Here is a 26,192-nt window from a genome sequence, read left to right as displayed (position 1 = left end):
TAATTTTATGTTGTGCTGTCTTTATCCTAGGTTTACTTTTTCAACATTTCTAGAAAATTGATTATTCTTATGAATACACATTTTAGGTAAAACTGAAATCATATTTATAAGTAATGTTTTTAACTCAGTAACAGTCACTTCAAATCCTATTCAAGTGATCATCTCTTCTTTTAGTCAAAAGAAAAAGCCACTAATCATGAGTATTATTTAACTGATGAAAGAATTCAGATAGAAATTGCCCTTACTTATAAAACTCAATTAAAAAGTTATGAATATTCAGGATGGATTTCAAAAGGAGTCAATATAAAACTTAACATCACTTGAATTTCCTCTTCTTTCTGAAGTTGCTTCTTCAACTATTCAGTATTCCTGAACCCACCACAGTAAGACCATTAGCTAGCTTATACACAGGGAGACAGTGTCCCGGGCATCTTTCTGTGAGTCCTCAACCCTACCAGAATGTAGACCCAAGCACACCACACTGAGACTCAGTCCAGCCTTCTTTCTACATGAGATGAAATGAGAGGTGCTGCCTCTGTTTATATCATCAAAGCCCCAATCATGGACTCAGCAAGAAATTAACCTGCTATTTAGATAGTAGAGCGCTTGTAAACTGCTGATTTTTGGTGAAGATAATTTAATTGTATGCATCCTAAAATGAGTTTTATTTGCAGAAGATAATCATAAGTAAGAGACGGAAAAAACAAATCACTGCGTCTTCAGCAAAACAAACAGCTGTCAAATTAAGCATCTTGGGGGTGTCTCTGTGATGCCAATTCCTTATTCACTGGTTTTCTCATCTGCGGTGATGCATCTCATAATGACGCTTTGGTCAAGGACTGCATACATGATGGCGGTCCCAGGGGATGAGAACGAAGCTGAAAGATTCCAATCACCTAGTGACACCACACTGCTGGAGTTCAACACACTACAGAGGTGCTTCTGGTTACGATGGTGTAGACAGAGCTACTGCACTGACAGTTGTATGAAAGTGTAACACAATCCTGTACAGTACATTGTATTTCATAATGCTAATAAATAGCTGTTACTGTTGTATTTTATCATTTAGAATGCCCTCCTACTGTACAACAGCATACTGGCTGGGCTAGGCTGGCTACAGTCTCATACATCTCATGTTTACGGGGTCTCTTGATTGCATCAAGAGGCTGCCTGAGTGACTGACTCATACCACGCAGGTTTGTGTCAGTGCACTCTAGGATGTTTCCTAAACAAAGGGATCACTTAACAACACAGCTCTCAAAAAACATCCCACCACCAAGAAACACATGGCTGCATTCAGGAAAGAACAGCTGGTACAGTTTACATAATGCAAGGGTTCAACAATTTGAGAACCTTGTGTCTTAGAAGGTATGTACTGATAACTGCCCATAACTTTTCTAACAGTTTTCTCCAATGATACTTTTTTAGATTTATTTATCTGAAAGGCAGATTTAGAGAGAGAGAGAAAAAGAGAGAGAGGGCTAGACAGAGAGAGATCTTCCATCTGATGGTTCACGTCTCAAATGGCTGCAACAGCTGGAGCTGGCTGATCAGGAGCCAAGAGCCAGGAGCCTCTTCCAGGGCTCCCACGTGGGTGCCAGGGCCCAAGGATTTAGGCTATCTTCCTCTCTTTCCCAGTCACATTAGCAGGGAGTTGGGTCAGAAGCAGAGCAGCTGGGACCTGAACTGGCTCCCATATGGGATGTCGGTGCTGCAAGCAGTGGTTTTACCTGCTACACCACAGTGCCGGCCTCCCAATGATAATTTTTAACAGCTAGTTCCCAAGATGTCTTAGGGCATTTTCTTGCATTTGATGGTAATGATATGATGAGTACGTAAATCTTACCTTGCCCAATCTACTTGTGAGAGAGTTCCTGGACAACAGGTGGACTGTGGTGGACTTAGGAAAGGGACACAGATGCTGTGGTCGAGGCAAGAGGTGACAAAGACCATCCAGAAAATGAGTTGTAGGAAGGGAAAGCCAGAGTCAGGCTTTGAGATACAACAGGGACAGGAACAGCAAAATCTGACTGCTGAGACAAGAGTGAGGAATAAAAAAACTTCAAAACAGCAACTTTATAAGCAATTTATAATAGCTTTTCAAGTGATAAAATAGATGGAAGAAGTTTTCCACAAAAACCTTTACTGTAAGAACCACCCACAACTTCTAGAACACAAACCATGTATTAGAAAAATGAGGCAAAAATGTCATTTGCTTAAGCAAAATAATGAAATCACTCCACAAAGTTATTTAACAAATAACCTTAGGTATCTTCCAAAGATTAGTGTACTCTTAAAAACAGGTACAGTGGGGCCAGTGCGGTAGTGTAGCAGGTAAAGCCATCACCCATGGCACCTGCAATCCATATGGGTGACTGGTTCAAGTCCCGACTGTTCCACTTCCAATCCAGCTCCAAGCTTGGACCCTTGCACCCAGCCCATGGAAGATTCACTCTCTATCTCTTCCTCTCTGTAACTCTGCCTTTCAAAATAAATCTTAAAAAAAAAATTCTGGTACAGTGTATATCAGTAATTCTTTGTCTAGTAATTCTTTTTATTTATTTATATTTATTTATTGCAGAGGCACTGGGGATAAGAGGAGAAAGAATGTGTACTCGTATCCTCTGATTCACTTGCCAAATGCCTTCCATGGCCAAGGCTGGACTGGGGCTGGAGCAGAAGCAGGAAAAGCAAGCCAAGTCTCCCACATGGGTGGCAGAGACCCAGTTATGTGAATCATCACCACCACCTCACAGGGCCTGCACTGTTGGGAAGATGGAGTCAACAGCCAGAGTTGAGAACAGAACCCAGGCACTCTAATATGGGATGTGGGTGTCTTAACGGTTAGGCTAAATACCTGCTCCCTGTATACAAATTTTCATTATTATGTTACTTATCCAAAATGAGTTAATACTCGTAAGCACCTATAAAAGGGCCTAATGGCATTTATTAAATAAAAAATCTTTAGATATCTATAAATATTACTAACAACAAATCTGGTTGAATATACATACAGTCCTTGTCATTCTCATGAATTGAATCTTTCAATGACTCTCCATGTCTTAGAAAATAAAGTCCCAGTTCCTTAGTTGGGCATGTAAGAACATTCGCATTCCAGCCCACGCCTACCTCTCCAGCTGTGAGAATAGCTGGCCTCCACTGAGCTGTGGTATCCTTGTGCCTGTGTAGTTAACCCTACCCCTGAACTGGGTTTCCTTGGGACTTTCCGTGAACAATATAATGTGCTGGGACACTCTGCCAGTTCTGGATCCAAGCATTCAGAAGCTAACAGCTTCCATTTTTGGGATTCATCTCCCATGTAAAAAAGGCAGCTATATGGAGTAACCAGCCAGGGAGGGAAGAGGAACTGAGAAAGGGGAGGGGGAGGGAAAGGAAAAGAAGGTTGGGGAGAGAAAAAGATCAATTTTCAGTTTTCATCAACGCCCACTATGGTACTCCATGTGTGAACTAAGCTACCCTGAACGTTTTCAGTTCCAGCCACCATTTGACTGCTCCCGGGAGAAACCCCAAGAGACCAGAAGTACCACTACTGCTGACCCCAGTCAACACACATGCTCATGAGATATAAAACTTGGGTTGTTTTAGGTTAGTAAATGTGGACTACTGTAGCTATCATAGATAACTACACCACCAGTCTATCCCCAGCCACTTCTCATCTTCGAATGAGAAGTTAACTAAAGATTTATTAAATGTCTTGTCTCTGCCTTCCTTTATGAAATAAGAGATTAAATCTTGGTTCCTGAACTGAAGGCACTACAATTATAATGGAGATGGAGACATTAAATGAATAAAACAGTATATAATACATGGCACAGTAGAAGTATATATGTGAAGAATCTAGAAATTGTTCATAGGAGAAGGTGATTATTAGGGTCAGAGAGCCAGGGAAGGCTGCACCCAAGAGGAGCCCAGGAAAGGGTTTTCTGGGTGAGTGTGAGGTTGAGGATAAAGCATGATGGGGATGCAGTAGTTGGTGTGAGTGAAGAGCAAGCAGTTCAGTATCATTGGAGGGCAGAGTGCAGGGAAGGAGTGGCTGGGGGTAGACTGGTGGTGCAGTTATCTATTATAGCTACAGTAGTCCACATTTACTAACCTAAAGTGAGCCATGGCACCGGCCCCCTATTTTAGTATTTTTTAAGTTAATGACAACACAATACTGTTAAATTTTTAAAATTTATTTGAAAAGTAGATGGAAACAGAGTTGGTGTGGAATCTTCTATCTGCTGATTCATTCCTCAAATACCTGCAACAGCTGGAGCTGGGCAGGGCCAAAGCAAGGAGTCTGGAATTCAATCCAGGACTCCCACATGGGTTGGCAGGGAGCCAACTACTGCCATCACCCGTACCTTCCCAGGGTGCACATTAGCAGGAAGCCGGAATGCCAAGTGGCGTCTTAACCACTGTACCGAATAGCCACCTCTCCCCCATAATGTCTTCCTAACCAGTGAGGTCTGGGGATCTAGAGGAGATAATGGAACTGGAATGCATAAAAACTTACCATGGTAAGTGAATTATGGATATTTTTAAAGGTAACAGTTCACAGGCTCTTGTCCAATTCAATATCAAGGGTCTTCACTTTCACTGTATAACTACATGATTATACTTCTGCCTTCTCATCACCTAAGCTGCTCCATCTCTGATATTTACAGTACATTCCTCTCTGCAATAACAAACTCCTGTTTTATCATTTTTGCCCTGGCTACACTTCTTCGAGTCATGAAATCTTTTAATTTCCTCACTCCTCCTTTTCCTCCCAGTTTATTAACTTTTTCAAAGCTTGCTTTCTCTATAGTCTTCATCCCTTGGTAAATTCCCCCAAATGCCAACTGTCTTACTCCCTTCTGATGTGCCCTATAAAACTCTGACTACCACAGTGCCTGGCATGCAAAAATATCTGGTATGTATGTATAAAGTGAACAGAAGGACCAGTTCATCAGTCTGTCTTCTCTATTTTAAATCTGAATTCCGCTATAGGAAAACCACACAACTGATTTGTACTATTATAAATTCTTAATTTTTAAGTCTTATTGTACCATTTCAATATTTTACCTGTAGAGGGTCAGAGCTGGCTTCTATCTTCTTTAGCCACTAAACCTTTGCTACCGCCCAAGTTCTATATTCAACCTTAAGCTACTATTTCTTCCTCAATCCTTTCAGCACATTACTATGTCTATGTAGCTAGAAAGAAAAGCCATCAACTGACAGTGTCCTTGGGAGACTGTCTGGCCCATGGAGAAGGCGAGGAAGCAGACTCTTCAGCCTCTTGACTCCTCCATGACATCTGCCGAATCTCCACCTTCACTAGAGGACATCAATCATTTCTTCCTGACTGTGTGACAGACACGCTCTCCTTTCGTTTGTACACTTGCATGTTAGCAGAAACCTAGGAATCACTCTACAGAAGTTGACCTGGATCCTTGAAACTGAATCTGGAAAAAAAATTTTTTTTAATTAAATTTCTTCCAATGTTCCTTTATTTTCATTTACTTGAAAGGCAGAACCACAGAGGCCTTCTATTCACTGGTTCACTCCCCACGTGCCCACAACAACCAGGGCAAGGCCTGGAGCTCTGGAACACTATCCAGTTCTGCCACATGGGTGGCAGAGCCCCAGGCACTTGGGACATTATCTGCTGCCTCCCAAGACCCATTAGTAGGAACCTAGATTGGAAGTGAAGCTGCCAGGACTCAAACCAGCACACTGATATGGGACGTGGATGTTGCTAGCTGTGGTTTAACTGCACCATAATGCTCGCCCCTGTAATTATTTTTAAGCCTCCTCTTCTAGTTGATTTCTTTGTAAATATCAACAGTAAAGCATTGGGTCCCAATGTTGTTCAAATACTTATAAAAATAATCAAATTAAAACACCATAGATCCCTTCAGCACCTTTATAAAATAGAGTTAAATACTGTAACTACATTTTGGTCATGCACCTACTCACCCAAAGTTTGGTCAGTTGTTTGATCTTTATTATCTAAAAATAAAGAAGCATAACAGATGTTGTTATCCATGATACAAGCATTTTCACAGTCAAAATATATAGAAAGCAATGAACAATAACATCACCAGCAGCATTAGACACAGTGTCTAACAGCTAACTTACAATCTGAAAATCTGCTGAGTTTTGAAAAACACCTATGAGAACATAGATGGACAGAACTGGAATTAAGGCAGGGGAAAACTCTTAGTAACTGACTTCCACAGCTAGGGGAAATAGTCCTCACCATGGTAGATAGAAATGACAACTTGAAAAAACGGTGTTGTTAGTAACAATAAGCAGAAGCAGTGGCGGCTAACATTTACTGAGGCTTTGGCTTGGCCCTGTGCTATGTGCTATATAACCAACCTGAATAAGCCTCACCCTGCCCAGTGAGCTATGTACTGTTATTAACCCCATTATACAGACATAGAAACTGAGGCAAAGAGAGTCTCTCTCTAGATTCTATGTATTTACCATCTATTATACAAAATAAATACCACCTAAAAGATGCGGGGAAAGTTCAATCAGTCGTGTGTCTCCTAGAGAAATGGTAGTTTGGTTTTTACTTTTAGTAAAATAGATAATATTAGAGCCTAGTGGAAGGTTTTCCTGCATATCATTCTTTTTTTAAGCTCTATCTTCTGGCCTCTCTGGATCTTAGGGAGTAAGGAAAAGAGGGGGGCCAGGAAAATTTTGAAAGCAGAGAACTTTTGCTTGCCAAAGTTTTTCTGAAGTAAGCAGGGCAAGAAATAATAAATTTAGAAAAGGAGGATTCTAACCAGCCCAAGAGAAATAATTACCAGGATAAGGCTCTGTTTTTGAGGATAATTCCGCAAGCCTGATAATCAAGTGGCTTTTGCTTTGTCTAATTTGCTTATATATAGTTAGCACACCCCAAACAGCATTCACACTGACAGGTGTTTATTACCAAAGTAAGAGTGAAACTAAGCAGACCAGTCACAGCGCTAAGATGAAGAGAAATGCCGTGTGGAGAACAGGGCTTCCCATGCATCCTAGACGACATCGCTGCCTTCTTGACCTGCTCTTGAGATTTTATTTCCAGATATATCACAGGCTCCAGCACGGTCCTGAGAACCCCTGCAGCCTATGCTGAAGTCCTGTCTTCATGTGGTACTCACCACTGATAGGCATTTTAAGTCGCTCATTCAGAAATCTGTTCTGAGTAAAAGTGGCCAGGAAACTGCATGCTCCAGCCAACTAGTTCAGGTACATTCTGTGACTGAGAATGGGGACAACGATCCCAGAGGTCTAACCAGTTCAGAAATGCCATCCTGCCACTCAAACACAGCTTCCTGCCTTTCACACTACATACCATGCACTTCCCTCATCAACTTCCTTTTTATCAGATAAGGAGCAATACACAATGATTAAAAAATACACTGATATTTTATTTTGCTTCAAATTCTTACTTTTCTACCCTTATAATCAGTAATATTTTTAATGTGTTAGTTGCATGAAATTGTACTTCATCATGTAAGTATTAACTTTTAACTTTATATAATTCCAATACAGAAAATTATTTATTAATATTTAACAATCACTAATATTACTATAGCAAAAGAATGCCTATATCTTTAATTCAACAATTTTAAACAGCTTATATGTTTGGATTACTCACCAGGATGCCCAAGATTATTTAACTCATCTAAAATAAAATAAGAGAATACAAATTAACTTTAATCTATCAATTTAGCATAAAGAATAAAACCATCAAAGAAGTAGTTTTTGAGCTATTATATTGTTAATTTTATCAGTTTAGAACTTTACAAATTAAAGAAGCCATGCCATGCAAATATTGAATAGGAAAGAATAATATTGTGATTATCATTTAGAGCTTCTAAGCTGTTACTGCTTTCATTAAATAACAAAAAGCTAAATAAAACCATTTATAATTTTTTTGAAGTTTTATCTATTCAGCAAATTATGGGACAAAATCAGTCAGGAGACAGGACAATCTGTGGCCTCAACAATGAACCTGTTGAAACTAATTAACAATCTCAAATGATCTTTTTAAAAAAGCAAAGTCAGTTTCAAAACATTTTTACTTTAGATTTACAGAACTGCGGTGCAGCCAGTGCAGAGCGTTCCCAGACACTCATACCCAGCCTCCCTATCGTTAACATCTTGCAGGTGGGGGTGTTCCAGGACTCCACCTAGGACTCCACATTACAGTGACTGGTGTCTCCTGAGTCCTTTTGTGACTGACAGTTGCTCAGACACGCCTCATTTCTGATGACCTTGACAGTAAATGATCAGGTATTTTGTAGGCTGCTTCACTTGGGATTTGTCTAATGTTGTTCTCAACAGTTTCGGCTTGTGGTTTCTCACGGTGTAATATGTCTTGGGACATCCAGTGATTTCAGAATTAATCTGCACCCACTTGTGAAATATCTTAGCATAAATAAAGGAACGGTAAAATAAACTAAGCAAATAACCAGAGGCATTATAACCACCTATTTCTTTTCTTTACAATATTTATGAGGATAAAAATTAACATTAACAACAAATAACAAGTTTTTTTTTTTTTTTTTTTATTTAAATTTTTGACAGGCAGAGTGGACAGTGAGAGAGAGACAGAGAGAAAGGTCTTCCTTTTGCCGTTGGTTCACCCTCCAATGGTCGCCGTGGTAGGCGCGCTGCGGCCGGCGCACCGCGCTGATCCGATGGCAGGAGCCAGGTGCTTATCCTGGTCTCCCATGGGGTACAGGGCCCAAGGACTTGGGCCATCCTCCACTGCACTCCCTGGCCACAGCAGAGAGCTGGCCTGGAAGCGGGGCAACCGGGATAGGATCTGTGCCCCGACCGGGACTAGAACCTGGTGTGCCGGTGCCGTAAGGCGGAGGATTAGCCTAGTGAGCTGCAGCGCCGGCAACAAATAACAAGTTTTATACTATTTACAAGATGTTATGTAGGAACTGCAGTCTTATCTTTGCTATAAAATCAACCAAGAGTGGTGTCAACCAGTGCATAGGGCGCATAGTCAGTCTCACTGACCAGACTCGTTTCCAGCTACTCAGGTCAGCAGCACCTTATTCCCTGTCTTCCTTCAGTGAGTGCGCTTCAGATGCCTGTAATACAGCTGCATTCTTTTATCATATTCTGCATTTCTTCTTGGGGTCCCTTCCTCTCTGACTTCCTTTAAAATTTGCATATGTATTATTATACAGAATAGTGTCACTGCCCTAAAAAAATCCCCTGAGCTTTACCTAGCCATTCAAACCCTGTCCTTTGTCCCAATCAAATGTCTTAAACAAAATACATCAAGTGAGGATGTAATTTTCTACAGGTAAAAAAATGTCACAACATAGGACACGGTTCAGAATATGCATCAATTAACTATAAAATGTTTGGACTTGGTAGGCATTTTTGGAAAAAAATATTTCCATCTGAAATTCTAGAGCAACTTTATAGCTAGATTTTCATCTTTACATTTTCTGAATAGAGATATTTGAAAGTTATTACTTCACAGTGCATTCAACACGACAAAAATATGGAGGTTTCGCAGGTATAGAAGCAGCATGTCAAGGTGATAATTTACATGAATCACCCTGTGCAACACTAGCTTACACACATTCTTAGAGGTCTCCAATGTGAGTTTTAAAAACCATGCAATTAGGCAAAAAAGAAAAGAGAGGAAGAGGAGTTTGATTAGGATTTCTTCACCCAGTTCCTCTCAGGTAGAGTTAACAGACCATGTGATTAGAATCCCCTCTGCTCACAACCAAGTTATTAGTATGAAGATAGTAATTAGAGGACTTCCAAACTGATGTTATGGAGATAAAGGACAGAAAAACCAAGAAATGTAGGACTTAACACTATTTTCTTGCTTTACACAAGAGCCCAAGGTTACATAATCGTTTAAGAGGCAGAAATTGAAAAAATACTTTGCTATTCACAAACCTAATTATGCAAACCAATGTTTGCACCAAGACAAGGTGATCTATGTTTTAATATTTACTCATTGCAATTTAAGCACAATGCTTAGATTAACTGAGTTAGAAGTTTATGTTGAAATATTTTCAGTTCTTTTTATGTATTATGGTAAAGGTGACATTGCAGATTAATCTACAGCCTTACAGTTTATAAAATCCTCATTGATTTTAGATTAAAAAAGAATATCTTATTAATATAATTAGAAATATTGATAAACATGGTTAAACAATAAATCATCTGTCTCCAAGCTTTCACAGAAACTATTTCAGCATTTGAAAGGCAATTTATCCTGGCTAAAGGATAGATAAAATAATCTAAACAAATAACCATGACAGTACAGTCATCCGTTTTTTTAAAAAATAAATTTTATGAAGATAAAAATAAGAGTTAATTGAAAATCTTTGCTACTCAAAAATTATGCAGGAACTTTGTTCTATGCAACAGAAAATAAACTGAATTAATATTAACTCAAGATTAGTTATTGTCATAGTGTGTTCAATAGTTTTCATGGCAATTTATAAAGCTTCAAATACCAAGAAACAATATTCTCCAAGAAAAACAGTTTCTTGGGGTAAGTATTTTTTCCATCTCTGCACTCAGCGAGAGAACTAGAACCCTCCAGCAATCCCGAGAACAACCCGCATGCAGAAGACCTGGTCTCAGACCGAAGAACGACACTACCTTCAGTGCACTCCACTGCCTCAGCTGTTCTTCCTTGTGTCAGAGAAAACAAACGTGAATATAGTGGAATCCATCTTAGGAAGGGCAGCCAGCAAGCAGAGATACATATACATAGGGACATGTTGGCAAGCCAACCCACACCTACATCTCCTATTTGTTAACAATGCAACTGTAAATGCAATTAGCTTAAATAGAATAAACTCCCAAATTATGCAGTTCAGATTATGAATTGTTAATTGATAATTACGTCTTTCATCTGTATGTTTGTAAGGTTTTTTTTTTAAAGTTGTTTATTAATATGAGAGACAGAGAAAGACTGATAGAGAGGTCCTATCCCCTGGTTCATTTCCAAATGCCCACCACAACTGGGGCTGGGCCAGGATCCAGGAACTCAATCCAGGTCTCTCACAAGGGTGGCAGGAGCCATCACTGCTGTCTCCTGGGGTCTGCACTGGCAGGGTTGGAATCAGGGTCAGGAGCTGGAGGTGTGTACCATAATCAGGTATGGTCCCTCAGATAAGAGATGCAGGCATCTGGAAGGCCAGATGTCCTCCCCCATGATGTTTATAAAAATGTTTTATTAAACTATTTTGTAATCAAATTGAGTTCTCTGTAGCTAAAGCTTTTTTTTTTTTTTTTCTTTTTGACAGGCAGAGTGGATAGTGAGAGAGAGAGACAGAGAGAAAGGTCTTCCTTTTTGCCGTTGGTTCACCCTCCAATGGCCGCCGCGGCCAGCGCATCTCGCTGATACAAAGCCAGGAGCCAGATGCTTCTCCTGGTCTCCCATGCGGGTGCAGGGCCCAAGGACTTGGACCATCCTCCACTGCCTTCCCGGGCCACAGCAGAGAGCTGGCCTGGAAGAGGGGCAACCGGGATAGAATCCGGCGCCCCAACTGGGACTAGAACCCGGTGTGCCGGCGCCGCAAGGCAGAGGATTAGCCTGTTAAGCCACGGCGCCGGCCTGTAGCTAAAGCTTTAAAGAAGACATTTTTTGCTGTGCATTTAAAATAAACTATAAAATTTAAAAATAACTAAAACAACGTGAATAAGATATTTTTCTGTTTTTTTGCTCTTTGGATGTGAACTTAGATTGTGGATCTAGTACGTACTCTCTCAAATTTCTATATAAATAAAATAATTTCTAACACTTAACACACCATTAAATGGTACTGGGGTAAAAAGCAGAATTCCCTTTGCTTACACATTCAGTTTATATGGTTCATTTTACATTCCACTTGTTAGAACAGAGTAATACTGCTTACCTATGACGACTTCTGCCCTCTTGCTATCTTGACTGTCTCGTTCATTATACACACGACACCAATAGGTTCCCTGATGTTCCAAATCCACATAGGGCACCTACATTGGTATCAGAACACATACATATTTCCTCTTCAACTTTAATTTGAACTGTATTTTTTTAAAATAAAAAGCCTCCAAAACAAAACATTTCAGAAAGTTTCAGACATTCTTAGATTATACGTTAACTTAAATAAATAAAAGAAAGCTAATGATAAAATGATCTTAACACTGGTGAGTTTATGGAGAACTAGTTGACATTTTACAAAGAAGCCCCTGTTGAATTCTAGTATTTTTGCAAATGTAAGAATATTAAATGGACCTGAAGTAAAAACACTGGAAGCATTAACACATTCCAATGCATATCAGGTTTTTTTTTTTTAAGATTTTTTTGAAAGAGTTATAGAGAGGGGGAGAGAAAGAAACTGATCTTCTTTCTACTGGCTCACTTCTCAAATGGCCACAATGGCCAGGGCTGGGCTAGGCTGGAGTCAGGAGTCAGGAGTCAGAACTTCATCCAGCTCTCCCAACACGGGTGGCAGGAGCCTAAGTACTTGAGCCATCTCCTGCTGCTTTCCCAGGAACATCAGTAGAGAGCAGGATTCGAAGTGGAGCAGAGGGAACACGAACGGTGCCCATAGGGGATGCCAGCATCACAGGTGGTGGCTTAACCCACTGTGCCACAATGCTGGCCCCATCAGTTTTAACATTCACTTCAAATTCAACTATATCATTTGTTTTATACATTTCCCAGCCCCTCTCCCCTCCAAATACCTCAAAAGTCAACTTCCTACCATGTAGAGCTTTTTTGTCTCATGTGTTAATGGCGACTCATTTTTGAACCACTGGTATTGAGGAATAGGGCTTCCCACAGCAACACACTGCAGAATCAACGTGCTGCCCGGCAGCAGCTTTTGGGACCTTGGCTCAACACAGATTTGCAACTTGGACTCAGAGACGCCATCCACACTTCCTTAAATTGAAAGAAAAAACTAAAAATAAATCTCCAGGTTAAATGTAAAAACAAATTGTTTTCCCATACTAAAAACCAGATGTGTTCAAGTCCACCTTTCATTTTTTACAATCTTCTAATATCTCCCAAACTACATTTCATGAAGTGGTCGCTCTCAGAAATAATCAGATGTTCTATGGCTAAGAGGACGTTATAGACAAGTAAGTTTAGAAAATTCTGTGTTCAATAAGGTTAAGCACATTCCTTTATGCAGGATTTCTCAGTTTTCAAAGTGCTAATATGCATAGTGAATTAAAGAAAGGAATACAGTGCCAGTGTCTTCCAAATAACTTTGCCTTTAAAATCTTTTTTGGAAGGGGAAAACAATTTAGTTAACACCTTCACATTCACTGATGTTCACATTCAGTGAAGAAAGCCCTACATCTGTTTTCTGCCTTACTGAAATAAGGAATTCTGCTATTAGTGCGGAATACATGACTGGGTTCTCACTAGTATATCTTCCCAAGCTAGGTATCAGAAACCATTTATTATGCATTCATTTATTACTCTTTAAACTCTTTGAAGACATACAGCTTTTCAATTTTTTAAAATATTTTATTTATTTGAAAGGCAGAGTAAGAGGAGAGACAGAGAGAGAGAGAGAGAGAAAGAGAGAAATAGAGAGAGGGAGAGAGAAAAAGAGAGAGAGAGAGAGAGAGAGAGAGAGAGAGAGAGAAATAGAGAGACACCTCACATCCATTGATTCACTCCCCAAATGGCTACAACAGCCCAGGTTGGGCCAGGCCAAAGCCAGGAGCCTAGAGAGTTTCATCTGAGTCTCCCTGGGCAGGTGCGAGAGCCCAGCTAACTGGACTATCTTCTCCTGCTTTCCCAGGTGAATTAGCAGGGAGCTGGATCAGAAGTGGAGCAGCCATAATCAGCCTTTAAGGCATTCTGGTCTAGCTGAAAAGCCCACAAGAGCATTTCAGGCATGGAAAACCAAGACACTGTGGCAAAAACTGTCCTACATGAAGGACTTTTGTGGGTGAGACCTCAGTGGAAAGAAGTGGTCATCAAAGAAGGGTGTACTTTTCTCTGAAGGGAAGAGAGAACTTCCAGTTTGCTTATGGCCTTGTCTAAATACTGAAGGAGTTTGTGGATTCAAAAGGCTTCCATAGCCATGGCAGCTCATGTCAAGAGCCTTGGGTGATCACTGATGTCATACATCGGAGTGTTACTTGTTAAATTAACAACAGCAGTCATTGTGCACTAACTTCCCATGCAGGATCTTTGTCCTCAAAGAGTTGTATTATGAGAGTTAACACTAAAATCTGTTCTCAAAGATTTATTTTGTTTTAGTATATTAAGTGCAGGATATTTTTATGTCTCATAAGTTTTAGTTATGCCTAAGTGTCCAACCCCACTGCTTGTTTTCTTAGGTGCTTCCTTAATTAGTGATAAAACTTGTTCTCAAGGACTTTCTTTCTTTTAACATATTAAATGGAGGATATTCTTATGTCTCCTAACTTATAGTTATGTCTAAGTGCTTGCAAAGGATGTATCATTCTTGAGGACTTCCTTAAAGTTAATTTTCTCAAAAAAAAAAAAAAAAAAAAGAAAGAAGTGAAATTAACTTCAAGATGCAATGATTTTGAACAGCCTGTCTTGACTGTTGATCAGTTTTGTGTGTGTGTGTGTGTGTGCAAATTGTTGAACTCTTTACTTTGTACAGAGTTGGTCATCAGTGTATAAAGTTAACTGACAATGGATCTTAGTGGAGAATGAGACTGGGAATAGGAGAGGGAGGAGGAGGAAGGGTGGGAGTGTGGGTGGGAGGGCAGGTATGGTGGGAAGAATCACTATATTCCTAAAGTTGTACTTATGAAATGCATGAAGTTTGTATTCCTTAAATAAAAGAGTTCTTTGGAAAAAAAAAAGAGTCAATAAAACCACTTTGGCCAAACAAACAAACAAAAAAACACACAAAGAAGTGAAGCAGCAGGGACTTGAACCAGTGCCCATTTAGGATGCCAGAGCCACAGTGCGCAGCTAAACCAGCTATGCCACAACGTCAGCCCTGAGAGGTTATCAATTTATGCAATGTCAAGCAGCAGCATGAAAGAAGGCAAAGTCTGACAAGGTCAGCAGCAGGCAGCAGACTGAGAAGAGTCTATGTCCCCTAAAGGATTTATGTGCACGTGGGATCAAATCTTAACAAGTGGTGACAATATAGTGGACAAAGTATTATGTGAGCTTTTGGTACTGTTTTTGATAATCTAGAATTTTTTAAAGCAAACAGTTAAAATGAGGTGGTCCCCATCCCAATCTTTAATTCTTCTATCACTTACTCTGAGAGCTTTCTGTTACTTCTGCGATGTCACAAACATCCAGCTGTGACCACCGGCTGAATTCAAAGGTGAAATTATTATTAACGCGACAGACATAAAAGCCTGCATCTTTTACCTGCACTGTGTTAAAAATAAGTTCTGAGGCATTTCCGTATGGAATCTGTAAAACAATCAGTAAGAAAATGTAAGTGAATGACTCATCAGTAACACATCTTATGGGTATTTGGTGCACCAGTTAAATCGCCACCTGGGACACTGGCAATCCATATTGGAGTGCTTGCTCCAAGCACTTTCTCTCTCTGCTTCAGCAACTCTTTTTCCCTTTTACTGTATCCCTCTCAGAAACATACTCTAGTACCTTCTATCCTAAATATACCAAATAAATAAATAAATAAATAAATAAACCTTGACCCAAGAGTTCCTCTTGGCAATATTAAGAAGCCAGTCACCCCTTTCTTCTCAAAACACTTTGCATTTGAGACTCCGATACCACCCCCCCTTGGTTTTCTTTCCAACTCTGGCATATCCTTTTCAGTATCTTTATCTCCATGTTGTCTTAACAGAGAGCCAAGCTGTCTAGACAACATGTCTGGATGTGTTAACAGGCAGTTCCTTTTTCTTTTCTTTATAATTTGAAAGATATACTTTATTTCAAACGCATAATGAGAGAGAAAGACAGAGAGAGAATCTTCCATTCATTAGTTCACTCCCCAAATGGCAACAGTTGGAGATGGGCCAGAACAAAGCCAGGAGCCAGGAACTCTATCAAGATCTTCCACATGGGTGACAGGGACCCGTCATTCACTGCCTTCCCAAGCACATTAGAAGGAAGCTGGAGTGGAAGTGGAGCGGCTGGGACTTGAACTGGTGCTCTGACGTGGGATTCCAGAATTGCAAGTGGCAGCTTAACCCACAGCCCTGTAACAGGCATTTCAAACTTAACATCTCTAAAGCCAAACTCCTAATTTTTCTCCCTCAATCTATTCTTTTTCAGTCTCCAACACTTCAATGCATAACACATCCCTGAGGCTCAAGTGAAAAATCTAGGGGTCACCCTGGATTTCTCTTCCCTCGGCCTCACATTTTGCATCTACTCTATCAGTCTGGCTAACTCTGGTATCTCTACAATACAAGCTGAATTACCCAGTGCTCCTCTTCCTGTTCTCAGTTTCCTTTCGAGCAAGTCTGTATTTTTAAAAACAAATCCTACCATGTCTCTTCTCTTACTTAAAAAACCCTAGTGGCTTCTCACTTTATATCAGCACCCTGTTTATTTTCCTCAGCTCTTAGCTCACAGAAATGACTCTGCTCACTGCTGTCTTTCCCTGCTTTGGAGGGAGTCCTTGAAGGCAAGAAGCCTGTGTTCTACTGCTTCACAGTAGTTGAGAACAGCCTGGCACAAAACAGATGCTCAACAAACACTGGTCTATTGGAAGACAGATCCATGTACGTAACAGCAGTTTGATAAAACACTAACAAAACTCAACTTGTTAGAAAAGTTTTAAAATCCATCACAATTGTTCAAATCAAAGATGTTTCCTCATCCCTTACCTTGATGGTTTTCTCCAATTTGGATGAATTTTATAAATTATACACTTACTATCTGTAGAGGATTTTCTCATTATTTCTTCCTTTCATTATTAAAATAAAAACAACTCTGCGATAGATAAAATAAGCTAAGAATATCTTGGCAACCATCTCTTACAAGCCAAGGCATATAAACATCCTGGCCATTTAATTCTGACACCCGCCATGATAGGAATTCATAGACAATGGCAATCAGGGCCTAACGTAGAACTACCTGGCATCAAAGCCTCCATTCAATCTTTCCACCATATTCCACAGCTGTTCTACCTTACCTGTGATTCAGGAATGGAAACAAAAACTCGTATAAAACCACAAATTCCTGCTAAAGCATAAGGTGATTAAAGGAGAGATCACAATCTCAGAAACATCAGAATCTTGGATGGCATATCAAATCAGTTTCAGATTTGCAAACAAAGACTTAGCATCACATTTGGAAGGAAACTGAATTACTAGTTATAGAATAAAACATGCAGTTTCAATGCACCATCAGGGAGGGAAGGGCAAGTGGGGAGGAATGAAGTGGAAAAGTCCACAAAATTGGAGCATACATGGGGCAGCTAGACCAGTGAGAAGCCCCAGTGGCAGGGTGGCTCAAAGAGCTTTCAAGAAAAGAGAATTCTAATATGTACTTTTTCTTTTCTTTTCTTTTTTTTTTTTAAAGACTTATTTACTTATTTGAAAGGTAGAGTTACAGAGAGGGACAGAGAGAGATGTTCTGTCTGCTGGTTCACTCCCCAAATGGTCACAATGGCCAGAGTTGCTCTAATCGAAGCAAGGAGCCAGGAGCTTCTCTCAGGTCTCCCACATGCGTGCAGAGGCCCAACTTGGGCTTTCCCAGGTGCATTAGTAGTGAGCTGGATCAGAAGTGGAGCAGCTGGGACTCCAACTGGCACCCATATGATATGCCTGAGCTACAGGTGGCAGTTTTACCTGCTACACCACAGCACCGGCCCCTAAAATCACTTGTCCCACACTGCAAATCTGAATTTCAATTAAGAATGGCCTAAATCTTTTGATGTCATACAGTTATACATAATTCCTAAATATTGCCATAGCATTCCATATAGTCTTGAGAAATTTTTAATTAAAAACTTTAGGTAGATAGGTATGTTTAGGTATATAGATATGTTAGAAAGTACTTGGCCGGCGCCGCAGCTCAATAGGCTAATCCTCCGCCTTCCGGCGCCAGCACACCAGGTTCTAGTCCCAGTCGGGGTGCCGGATTCTGTCCCGGTTGCCCCCCTTCCAGGCCAGCTCTCTGCTGTGGCCCGGGAGTGCAGTGGAGGATGGTCCAACTGCTTGGGCCCTGCACCCGCATGGGAGACCAGGAGAAGCACCTGGCTCCTGCCATCGGATCAGCGTGCTGCACGGCGGCCATTGGAGGGTGAACCAACGGCAAAGGAAAACCCTTCTCTCTGTCTCTCTCTCTCTCACTGCCCACTCTGCCTGTCAAAAAAAAAAAAAAAAAAAAAGTACTGGTGAAACTTCCTGCTTGGTAACATTGTTGCCTATGTAATTCCTACTTTCCACAATTTTTAGAGTCAGGAATTGATTATTGCTTAAGACTTCTTTACTAAAACAATTTCAGAACTGTTTTGTCATAAAAATGATTACTGAATGTTCCAGTAATAACCTAACAATGCTATCTGACTTTGACCAACTTCCTAAAGCCACACTTATGACAATAATGCTTATTAATTTTCTATCATTCTTTTTTCATTATATATAAAAAGTTTACTTTAGAAATCACACATCTTTAAAAAATAACATAGAAGTTATATGTTCTTATCCTGATCTGATACTATTCATCTTGAGTCATTCTCTCTTCTTAAACAGACATTAAAAGACATTAAAAATTACCTCTTTATTCATTTTGAACCATTGATATTGTACAAAAGGATGTCCAGTTGCCCGGCAACACAGTTTCACAAACTGTCCAGCCAAGACTGCCTTTGATTCTGGGTTTACAGTGATCTTTATTCCTTTAAAAACAAAAAAAAGCTAAGTAAATAAAGCTACAAAAGAGGTACTCTCCTTGTTTATATATCTGAGGACAAAAACAGAAATATTTTGGAAATAACCTACAACCTGTATATTTATCTTTATCATAAATCACCCACTCACTTCTCCCTCCCTATCTGATTATAAGTTTTTGAGTTGCAGACTGTGTAAAACCAGGAGGAAAGAAACTTACCTGCAGAAGATTTTGATCTACTGTATTTCCCCTTGATTGGGGAAGAAAATTAGTTGCCTATTTCTTCAATTCTTAGAAACATTTTTTTCTGTGTTCTAATAATTCAGTTTTGAAAGCAGAATGCACCTTATAATAAATACCCACCAAGCAGTGCACATAACGTAGCTCTCAGTGCCAGCTCTTGCACGTACGTGGTCATAAATGCTTCCACGGACAGCACTTAAATGAAGTGCACTATTGATACTGTGTTAGTTTAGACACTTGCTATGCTCTCAATATGACTCCCCAGGTTCATGCACTGGAAACTCAATCCCCAATTAAACAGTTTGGAGGCAGGGTCTAATGGAGATGTTTAGGTTATGAATTAACACTGCTATAAAAAGGGCCTGTGGGAATGGTTTTGCTCTCTCTTTTGCCAAGTAAGGACACAACATTCGTCCCTGTTTGCCGTTCTGCCTTGCACCATGTGAACACACCCTGATCTTGGATTTTAAACTTTTTCTTTATAAATTAGCCAGTTTGTGGTATTTTGTTACAATAGTATGGAACAGACCAATGCAATGCCACTGAAAGTGTCTTTAAAAGATTATATGACTTAGCATTGAAATGATGATTTTTGAAGCAGAAAGGCACAGAAACAGAGCAGCAGGATATGAATTTAATACTTGTGATACAAACATTTCTCATTTAAGGAATGACTAGGAACCTGGAAAAAAATTCTAGAATCAACAGAAGAACGTCCACTCCCTCCACTCATTCACCCTGGGAAAGCACACTGCCATGTCATGAGGACACCAGGCAGCCCTGCAGAGGGGCCTGAGTGGTAAAGAAGGAAACGCAGGCCTCCTGCCAACAGTCAGTGAGCAAGTAAGGCTTCCTGACGGCAGCCGTGGGGTGAGCCATCTCAGAAGCAGATTTCCCGACCCCAGTCAGACTTTCAGATGGCCATGCAGTGGCCATGAGACCTTTAGTTGGAACTATCCAGCTAAGCTACTCCTGGTTTCCTATCCTCAGAACCTGCATGAGATAAAAAGTGGTTGTTTTGAGCTATGGCCTTGGGGCAATTTATTATATAGCAATAGATAACTGACATTAACAGAAAAAAACACCAAATTAATGCATTTTACATTTACCAAAGTGTATCATTCACAAAACTGGGTTAGCTGGCTTTCAGGAAAGAAGAAAAGATCATTAAAACTTCTGGACCCATTTTTATTTTCTTTCCTCATCTATCTTGAACGTGACCTCATAACAGTGTCTTTTTCCTCTACAACCCACTGACCCAAAAGACCAAAACAAGATGAATCGAAGAACAGGGTAAATAATTCAATAATCTTAATAGATCAAAGGTACTAAGTTTTCTTGGAAAAAAAGAATGTAGGGCAAAATATGTATGTGAAATCCCTACAAGAAAGATACCAAATAAAGCCAATATTCAAAATGAGTAACTATTTGGCACATATTTAGCATATTTGAGGGTCTAGAGAAACCCTACAAAATCTTTAGTAAATATAGAGCTTCTCAAAAGAGAATTGTTTTCATGTTCATTAATCCTTTGTGCTGAGGCCAAGACAGCTCAAGATGGATTGAGTTCAGAGTTTTTATGAATTCTGTGATAGAAATGGAGTGAGAAGCACAGCTGAAGCCAACAAATTCATAGCACTGCATGTTCACATCTCCAAGTGTACCACTCATCAGCCAGGAGAGCCTTGGATCACAACTTTAAGATACAAAGATTCTGACTTTCTAAGTTTAGGTGTAATAAAAGAAAAACAAGTACACTAATGACAAGGTGAAACAAGTATGTACCTAAAGAGCTAGGAGTTTTGGCCAAATTGGCTTTCACTTAGGCCTTAGAGTGATGTCCAACTTACCTTGGCCCTCATCTCTCCTGACACAAAGTCGACTCCTCTGCCAGTCCAGCCCTCACAGGCTTCCATCACAGGGAAGGCCGGCTGACTGCCGCCGTGTCGGTTCCTCACGACAGAACTTCACAGCCATCCCTGAATGTCTCCTGCCCACTTCCTCTTTCTTCACATGGAGTTTATCACAGAACCTGTCCATTAAGCTTTCCCACATGTCACCATCTTCAGTTTCAATCCAAGCTACCAAAAGCTCCAGAGCACACTACTTTTAGGGCCTGCTCACTGATTTCCTTGCTTCCAACCGGCAGCTCCATCTTTTCAATACAAAATTAATTAGGGCTGGCATTGTGGTGCAGCAGGTTAAGCCACTGTCTGCAATGCCAGCATCCCATAGGGGTACCAGTTTGAGTCCTGGCTGCTCCACTTCTGATCCAGCTCCCCCGTTAAGAGCCTGGGGAACCAGCAGAGGATGGCCCAGGTACTCGGGCCCCTGCACCCACACAGGAGCTCCAGATGAAGCTCCTGGCTTCAGCCTGGCCCAATCCTACCCATCATGGCCATCTGGGGAGTGAACAAGCAGATGGAAGACCTCCCTGTGTCTCTCCTTCTAACTTTGCCTTTCAAATAAATAAATCAATCTTAAAACCAAAACAAACCAGGGCCAGTGCTGTGGCATAGAAAGTTAAGCCTCCACCTCCAGTGCTGGCTCCCATATGGTGGCAGTGCCAGTTCAAGTGCTGGCTGCTCCACTTTTCATCCAGCTCCCTGCTATGTGCCTGGGAAAGCAGCAGATGGCAGCCCAAGTGTTTGAGCCCCTGCACCCACATGGGAAACAGAGAAGTTGTTCTTGGTTCCTGGCTTTGGCCTGGCCCAACCCAGGCTGTTGTAGCCATTTGGGGAGTGAACCAATGGATAGAAGATCTATCTCTGCCTTTCAAATAAATAAGTCTTTAAAAAGAAAACCAAAGAACAAATTAATTCATATCATTCTTGTGATGAAAATCCTCTCAAACTTTCCTGCTGAGCTGGAATGAAATCCCAACATTTACCTGGCCTGCAAGGCCCTTGGTGAGCTGACCTCTCCTTGTCCACTGTGTTCTCCTCTTTGCCCTGAGTTCCAGCTGCACAGGTCCTCCTGCCTCTCATAAGCTACACTTTCTTCTGCCATTCCACTTAAGTCCTCTGCTGGCCCAACTGTTTCATGGCAGGCTTCTTCTTTTCTCGTTACTGGACTCATTAAAATGCCACCAGCTTCTCTGGGAAGCATCTCCAGGTTAGGCACTCTTCCACTCACAGTTCTCCAGCACCTTTATCCCTTTTTGTGTCCTTCATTACAAAAATCATTCTCTGAAATTCTGATTTCTTACTGTCTGTCTTATCTACTAAAATGGAAGCTCCGGAAATCCAGGAATTTGTCTGTCCTAACTACCAGTTCACCTAATGCCTAGAACAGTGCCCGCATATGGTAATACAGTGGGTGTTCAACATGTAGTTGAATTAATGTGTATAATAATTAATGAAATAAGCCAGACACAGAAAGACAACTACCACATGTTCTTCCTTATCCATGGGAACTAAAGTTAAGAAAACAAACAAAAAACCCTCCCCACACAAAAAATAAGTGCCCATGTGAGTTTTGCTGCAAACACAGTGTTTTGTCAAGCTTGGTTTTAAATCTGTCGAACAAACTGATGATAGGAATTATAAACTGCTATAGTTTTAATGATTTTGTGACAATTTAAAAATTTATTGTAAGTGAAGTTGAGCATCTTCTCATTTGATTACTGTTACAGTTTATAGCTGCTACCTATTTTCTTGCTAGATGATGGTCTTTTTACTTTTCATTTGTTGAACCCTTTATTTAGTAGAACCATTAAGCCTTTGGCTGTAACACAAGCTTAAAATATGGTATCTCAAAAAAAAATAAATAAAATGCTAAGTTAAAAAATAACTATCATAGCATCAATTTACTGACTGTTTTACATGCAGCAAGCATGTTTATCTCTAATATTCAAAGTAGAATTAATTAGATCTACATCATAACGAAAATTAAGTGACTTGCAGGTCACTCCAATTACCTTAGGTAAAATAGTTAACCTGAGTCTGTGTTTTCCATCGTGAAATGACAAAACTAGGATGCAAGCTCAGGTTTTCTTGGCTTTAAAACTTTGTGCTATGGGGGCTGGCACTGTGGCACAGCGGGTAAACCACTGCCTGCAGACCCTGGCATCCCACACGGGCGCCAGTTAGAGTCCTGGCTGCTCTTTTTTTTTTTTTTTAAAGATTTTATTTATTTATTTGAGAAGCAGAGTTACAGATAGAGAGAGGGAGAGGCAAAGAGAGAAGTCTTCCATCTGTTGGTTCATTCCCCAGATGGTTGCTATGGCCAGAGCTGAGCTGATCCAAAGCCAGGAGCAAGGAAGAGGAGCAGCTGGTCTAGAACCAGTGCCCATATGGAATTCCAGTGCCGCAGGCGGAGGCTTTGCTCACTACGCCACAGTGCTAGCCCTGCTCTACTTCTGATCTAGTTCTCTGCTATGGCCTGGTAAAGCAGTGGAAGATGGCCCAAGTCCTTGGGTCCCTGTAACCGCATGGGAGAGCTGGAAGAAGCTACTGGCTCCTGGCTTCGGATTGGCCCAGCTCTGGTCATTGTGGCCATTTGGGGAGTGAACCAGCAGATGGAAGACTTCTCCCTCTCTCTGCCTCTGCTTCTAACTCTGCCTTTCAAATAACTAAATAAATCTTAAAGCAAAAACAAAACAAACCAAAACAAAACAAAAAACTTGTACTTTTGCTATCCTCATGATTCTTAATGGACAGGTCTACCTCGCTTTACTAGGGTTCACTTTATTGTAATTTAGATAACCCATATTAAAAAACTGAAGGTATATGGCAACCTGCTATCTAGCAAGTCTATGGGTGCCACTTCCCAGTGCTCAGATGATTATTTTTTAAAGCAATTCAAAATTTAAAGCAATTTAAAATTTAAAGCAATTTAAAATTAAGGTAGGGTTTTTTTTTTTTAAATATAATGCAACTCTCCATTATGGGATGCCAGTGTCGCAATTGGCAACTTAACCAGCTGCACCTCAATGCCAGTCCCACAGAGTAACTTTTATGCTTCCTGTGCTTGAGTATTAAAGAAAGCCTGCATGATATCTATAGGAGGAGAGCCAGAACATTACTTGGACCTTGTTGTAGCATTTTAGATGTAAATCTTCAGCTTGACACATCTCAAATGCAAATTTATTACCTAAGAGATAGGAAGGAGGGTTGTAGGAATTTCTGGAAGCAGGGTTTGCCATAGTTTTTTTTTTTTTTTTTTAAGATTTATTTATTTATTTGAAAGTCAGAGTTACACAGAGAGGCAGAGAGAGAGAGAGAGAGAGAAAGAGAGAGAGAGAGAGAGAGAGGTCTTCCAGCCGCTGGTTCACTCCCCAGATGGCCGCAACATCAGAGCTGCACTGATCCAAGGCCAGGAGCCAGGAGCAGCTTCTGGGTCTCCCACGCGGGTGTAGGGGCCCAAGGACTTGGGCCATCTTCCACTGTTTTCCCAGGCCATAGAAGAGAGCTGGATCGGAAGTGGAGCAGCTGGGATTTGAACCAGCACCCATATGGGATGCCGGCACTGCAGGCTGCCATTACACTGCCGTTGCGGCCAACTGGGGAGTGAACCAGCAGATGGAAGATCTCTTTCTCTCTGCCTCTCCTTCTCTTTCTGCATAACTCTGAGTTTCAAATAAATAAATGAATATTTTTAAAATAATAAGACTTAAAGGTTGATATTAAAAAAAAGATACAAGGCTACTGCACACTTAATAGAATACTGCATGGGATAATCATAACTTTTATATGCACTGGGAAACCAGAAAATGTGTGTGATTCACTTGATTGTGGTGAGATCTACATCTCTAAGGTACGTGTGTGTTTCCCATGGTAACCTCATCCTCTGCCACAGTGAGCCTTAGAAAGGAGCAGCAGGTGGAAAACAATCTTGCACCCTGACACTGCTCATAAATTCACCACGGCAACTCTTCTCTGCCATTACACAGAGAGACAAGGGACACAAATGATGCAAACAGAAAAGGCGTTCTCCTTATGGTGTCTTACAAAAGAATGAATGATTTTATGGAAGTAGACCGTGAGGTCAGGATGTTCTAAAATGTATCCTTCCTTTGTGTGGGACACAGACTAAGTGACTTTAATTGTATATTCAAATTCAGAGTAGTCTAGTCTTCAGTAAGCAAGGAAGGAAAACACACACACACACATACACGCATACGCACACGCACACACATTACTCATTGCTTCAAAGACGGAGAATTGAAAGGCAAAATGTGATTTGGAAACAGCCCCTGGTGAGTAGTAAAGAAAAGAAGTTGCGATACCTCCCGTGTTTTAACCACACATATTTCCTTCCTCCCACCCAGCTGGTGTGACAGGGAAGCATGGCCAACCCTTAACCACCCTCATGTAGCGCCCTAACTAGTCAGAAGGTGCTGAACAAAGATAAGGAGAGAAGCTGGCACAGAGCTCTGTAGGCTGTACTCAGGCATACAAATCAAAGTTCTATTTTAAATGGTGAACGCACAGCTTCCTGGTAAACAAGCATATTCTCAGATAACATCTGCAAAGAAATCATAGGGGTTACTTGATTTCCTGTAAGCCTGGGAGATCTGACTGGGTACGATGGAAATGAGGATTGCGCCTTCAGCACACACACACGTGCACACACACTCATCTAAATCATACATGACACTAAGCAATAAAACAAAACGTAAAACCCTATTGGAATGATAAAAAAGATAAAACTAGGATGATTCTTGACTTGACAGAAAGATTCATCACAGGTTCCCTTTAAATAATTACTATCTTTCATGATGCACTTAAATGTTGATGCCATTTACAAACGGTTCTATTGCATATATTAACGTGCATCTACTTCCAGAGGCCATGGACCACAACCTTTTTTTTTTTTTTTTTCACCAGCTCCCATCTAAATCTCTTCTTTACGGTTATTCTGAAATTTTCTAAGTATCACTGTCAAGTGCCTATGTGCCTGCCCACAGCATCCTGGAATAAACATGAAGGTACTTCAAATGTTCACGGGAAAATGGAGTTAAGGGGTGGGTGTTTGGCATCCCGGATCAGAGTACCTGGGTTCAGGTCCCTGTTAGGCTTCTGATCCAGCTTCGTGCTACTGTACACCCTGGGAAGCACAGGTAATAGTTCAAGTACTTGGGTGGGAGACCTCCATGGTCTGAGTTCCTGGCTCTGATTCTGGCCTGACCCAGTCCTGGTTTGTTGTG

At 40.7% G+C, this 26,192-nt stretch overlaps 1 protein-coding gene across 2 annotated transcripts in view; it reads right to left on the bottom strand.

Moving 5' to 3' along the window:
• Positions 1–26,192, bottom strand: part of MALT1 (MALT1 paracaspase) — a 66,209-nt gene that overhangs the window by 24,937 nt on the left and 15,080 nt on the right. Inside the window, exons 3-9 of one of the 2 annotated variants that reach the window (XM_062201735.1) lie at positions 18,685–18,806; positions 15,238–15,397; positions 12,732–12,910; positions 11,901–11,997; positions 10,639–10,671; positions 7,643–7,669; positions 5,965–5,997 (exon numbers count right to left, since the gene is read on the bottom strand). In XM_062201735.1, the coding sequence (XP_062057719.1) occupies positions 5,965–5,997; positions 7,643–7,669; positions 10,639–10,671; positions 11,901–11,997; positions 12,732–12,910; positions 15,238–15,397; positions 18,685–18,806 (651 nt within the window). The remainder of the gene's footprint in view (positions 1–5,964; positions 5,998–7,642; positions 7,670–10,638; positions 10,672–11,900; positions 11,998–12,731; positions 12,911–15,237; positions 15,398–18,684; positions 18,807–26,192) is intronic. The other variant, XM_062201736.1, reaches the window with a different exon arrangement.

This window comes from Lepus europaeus, chromosome 9, assembly GCF_033115175.1.
Source record: "Lepus europaeus isolate LE1 chromosome 9, mLepTim1.pri, whole genome shotgun sequence".
Classification (NCBI taxonomy): domain Eukaryota; kingdom Metazoa; phylum Chordata; class Mammalia; order Lagomorpha; family Leporidae; genus Lepus; species Lepus europaeus.
Note: the sequence above shows the minus strand (reverse complement) of the source record. Positions and strands in the feature narration are given on the sequence as shown.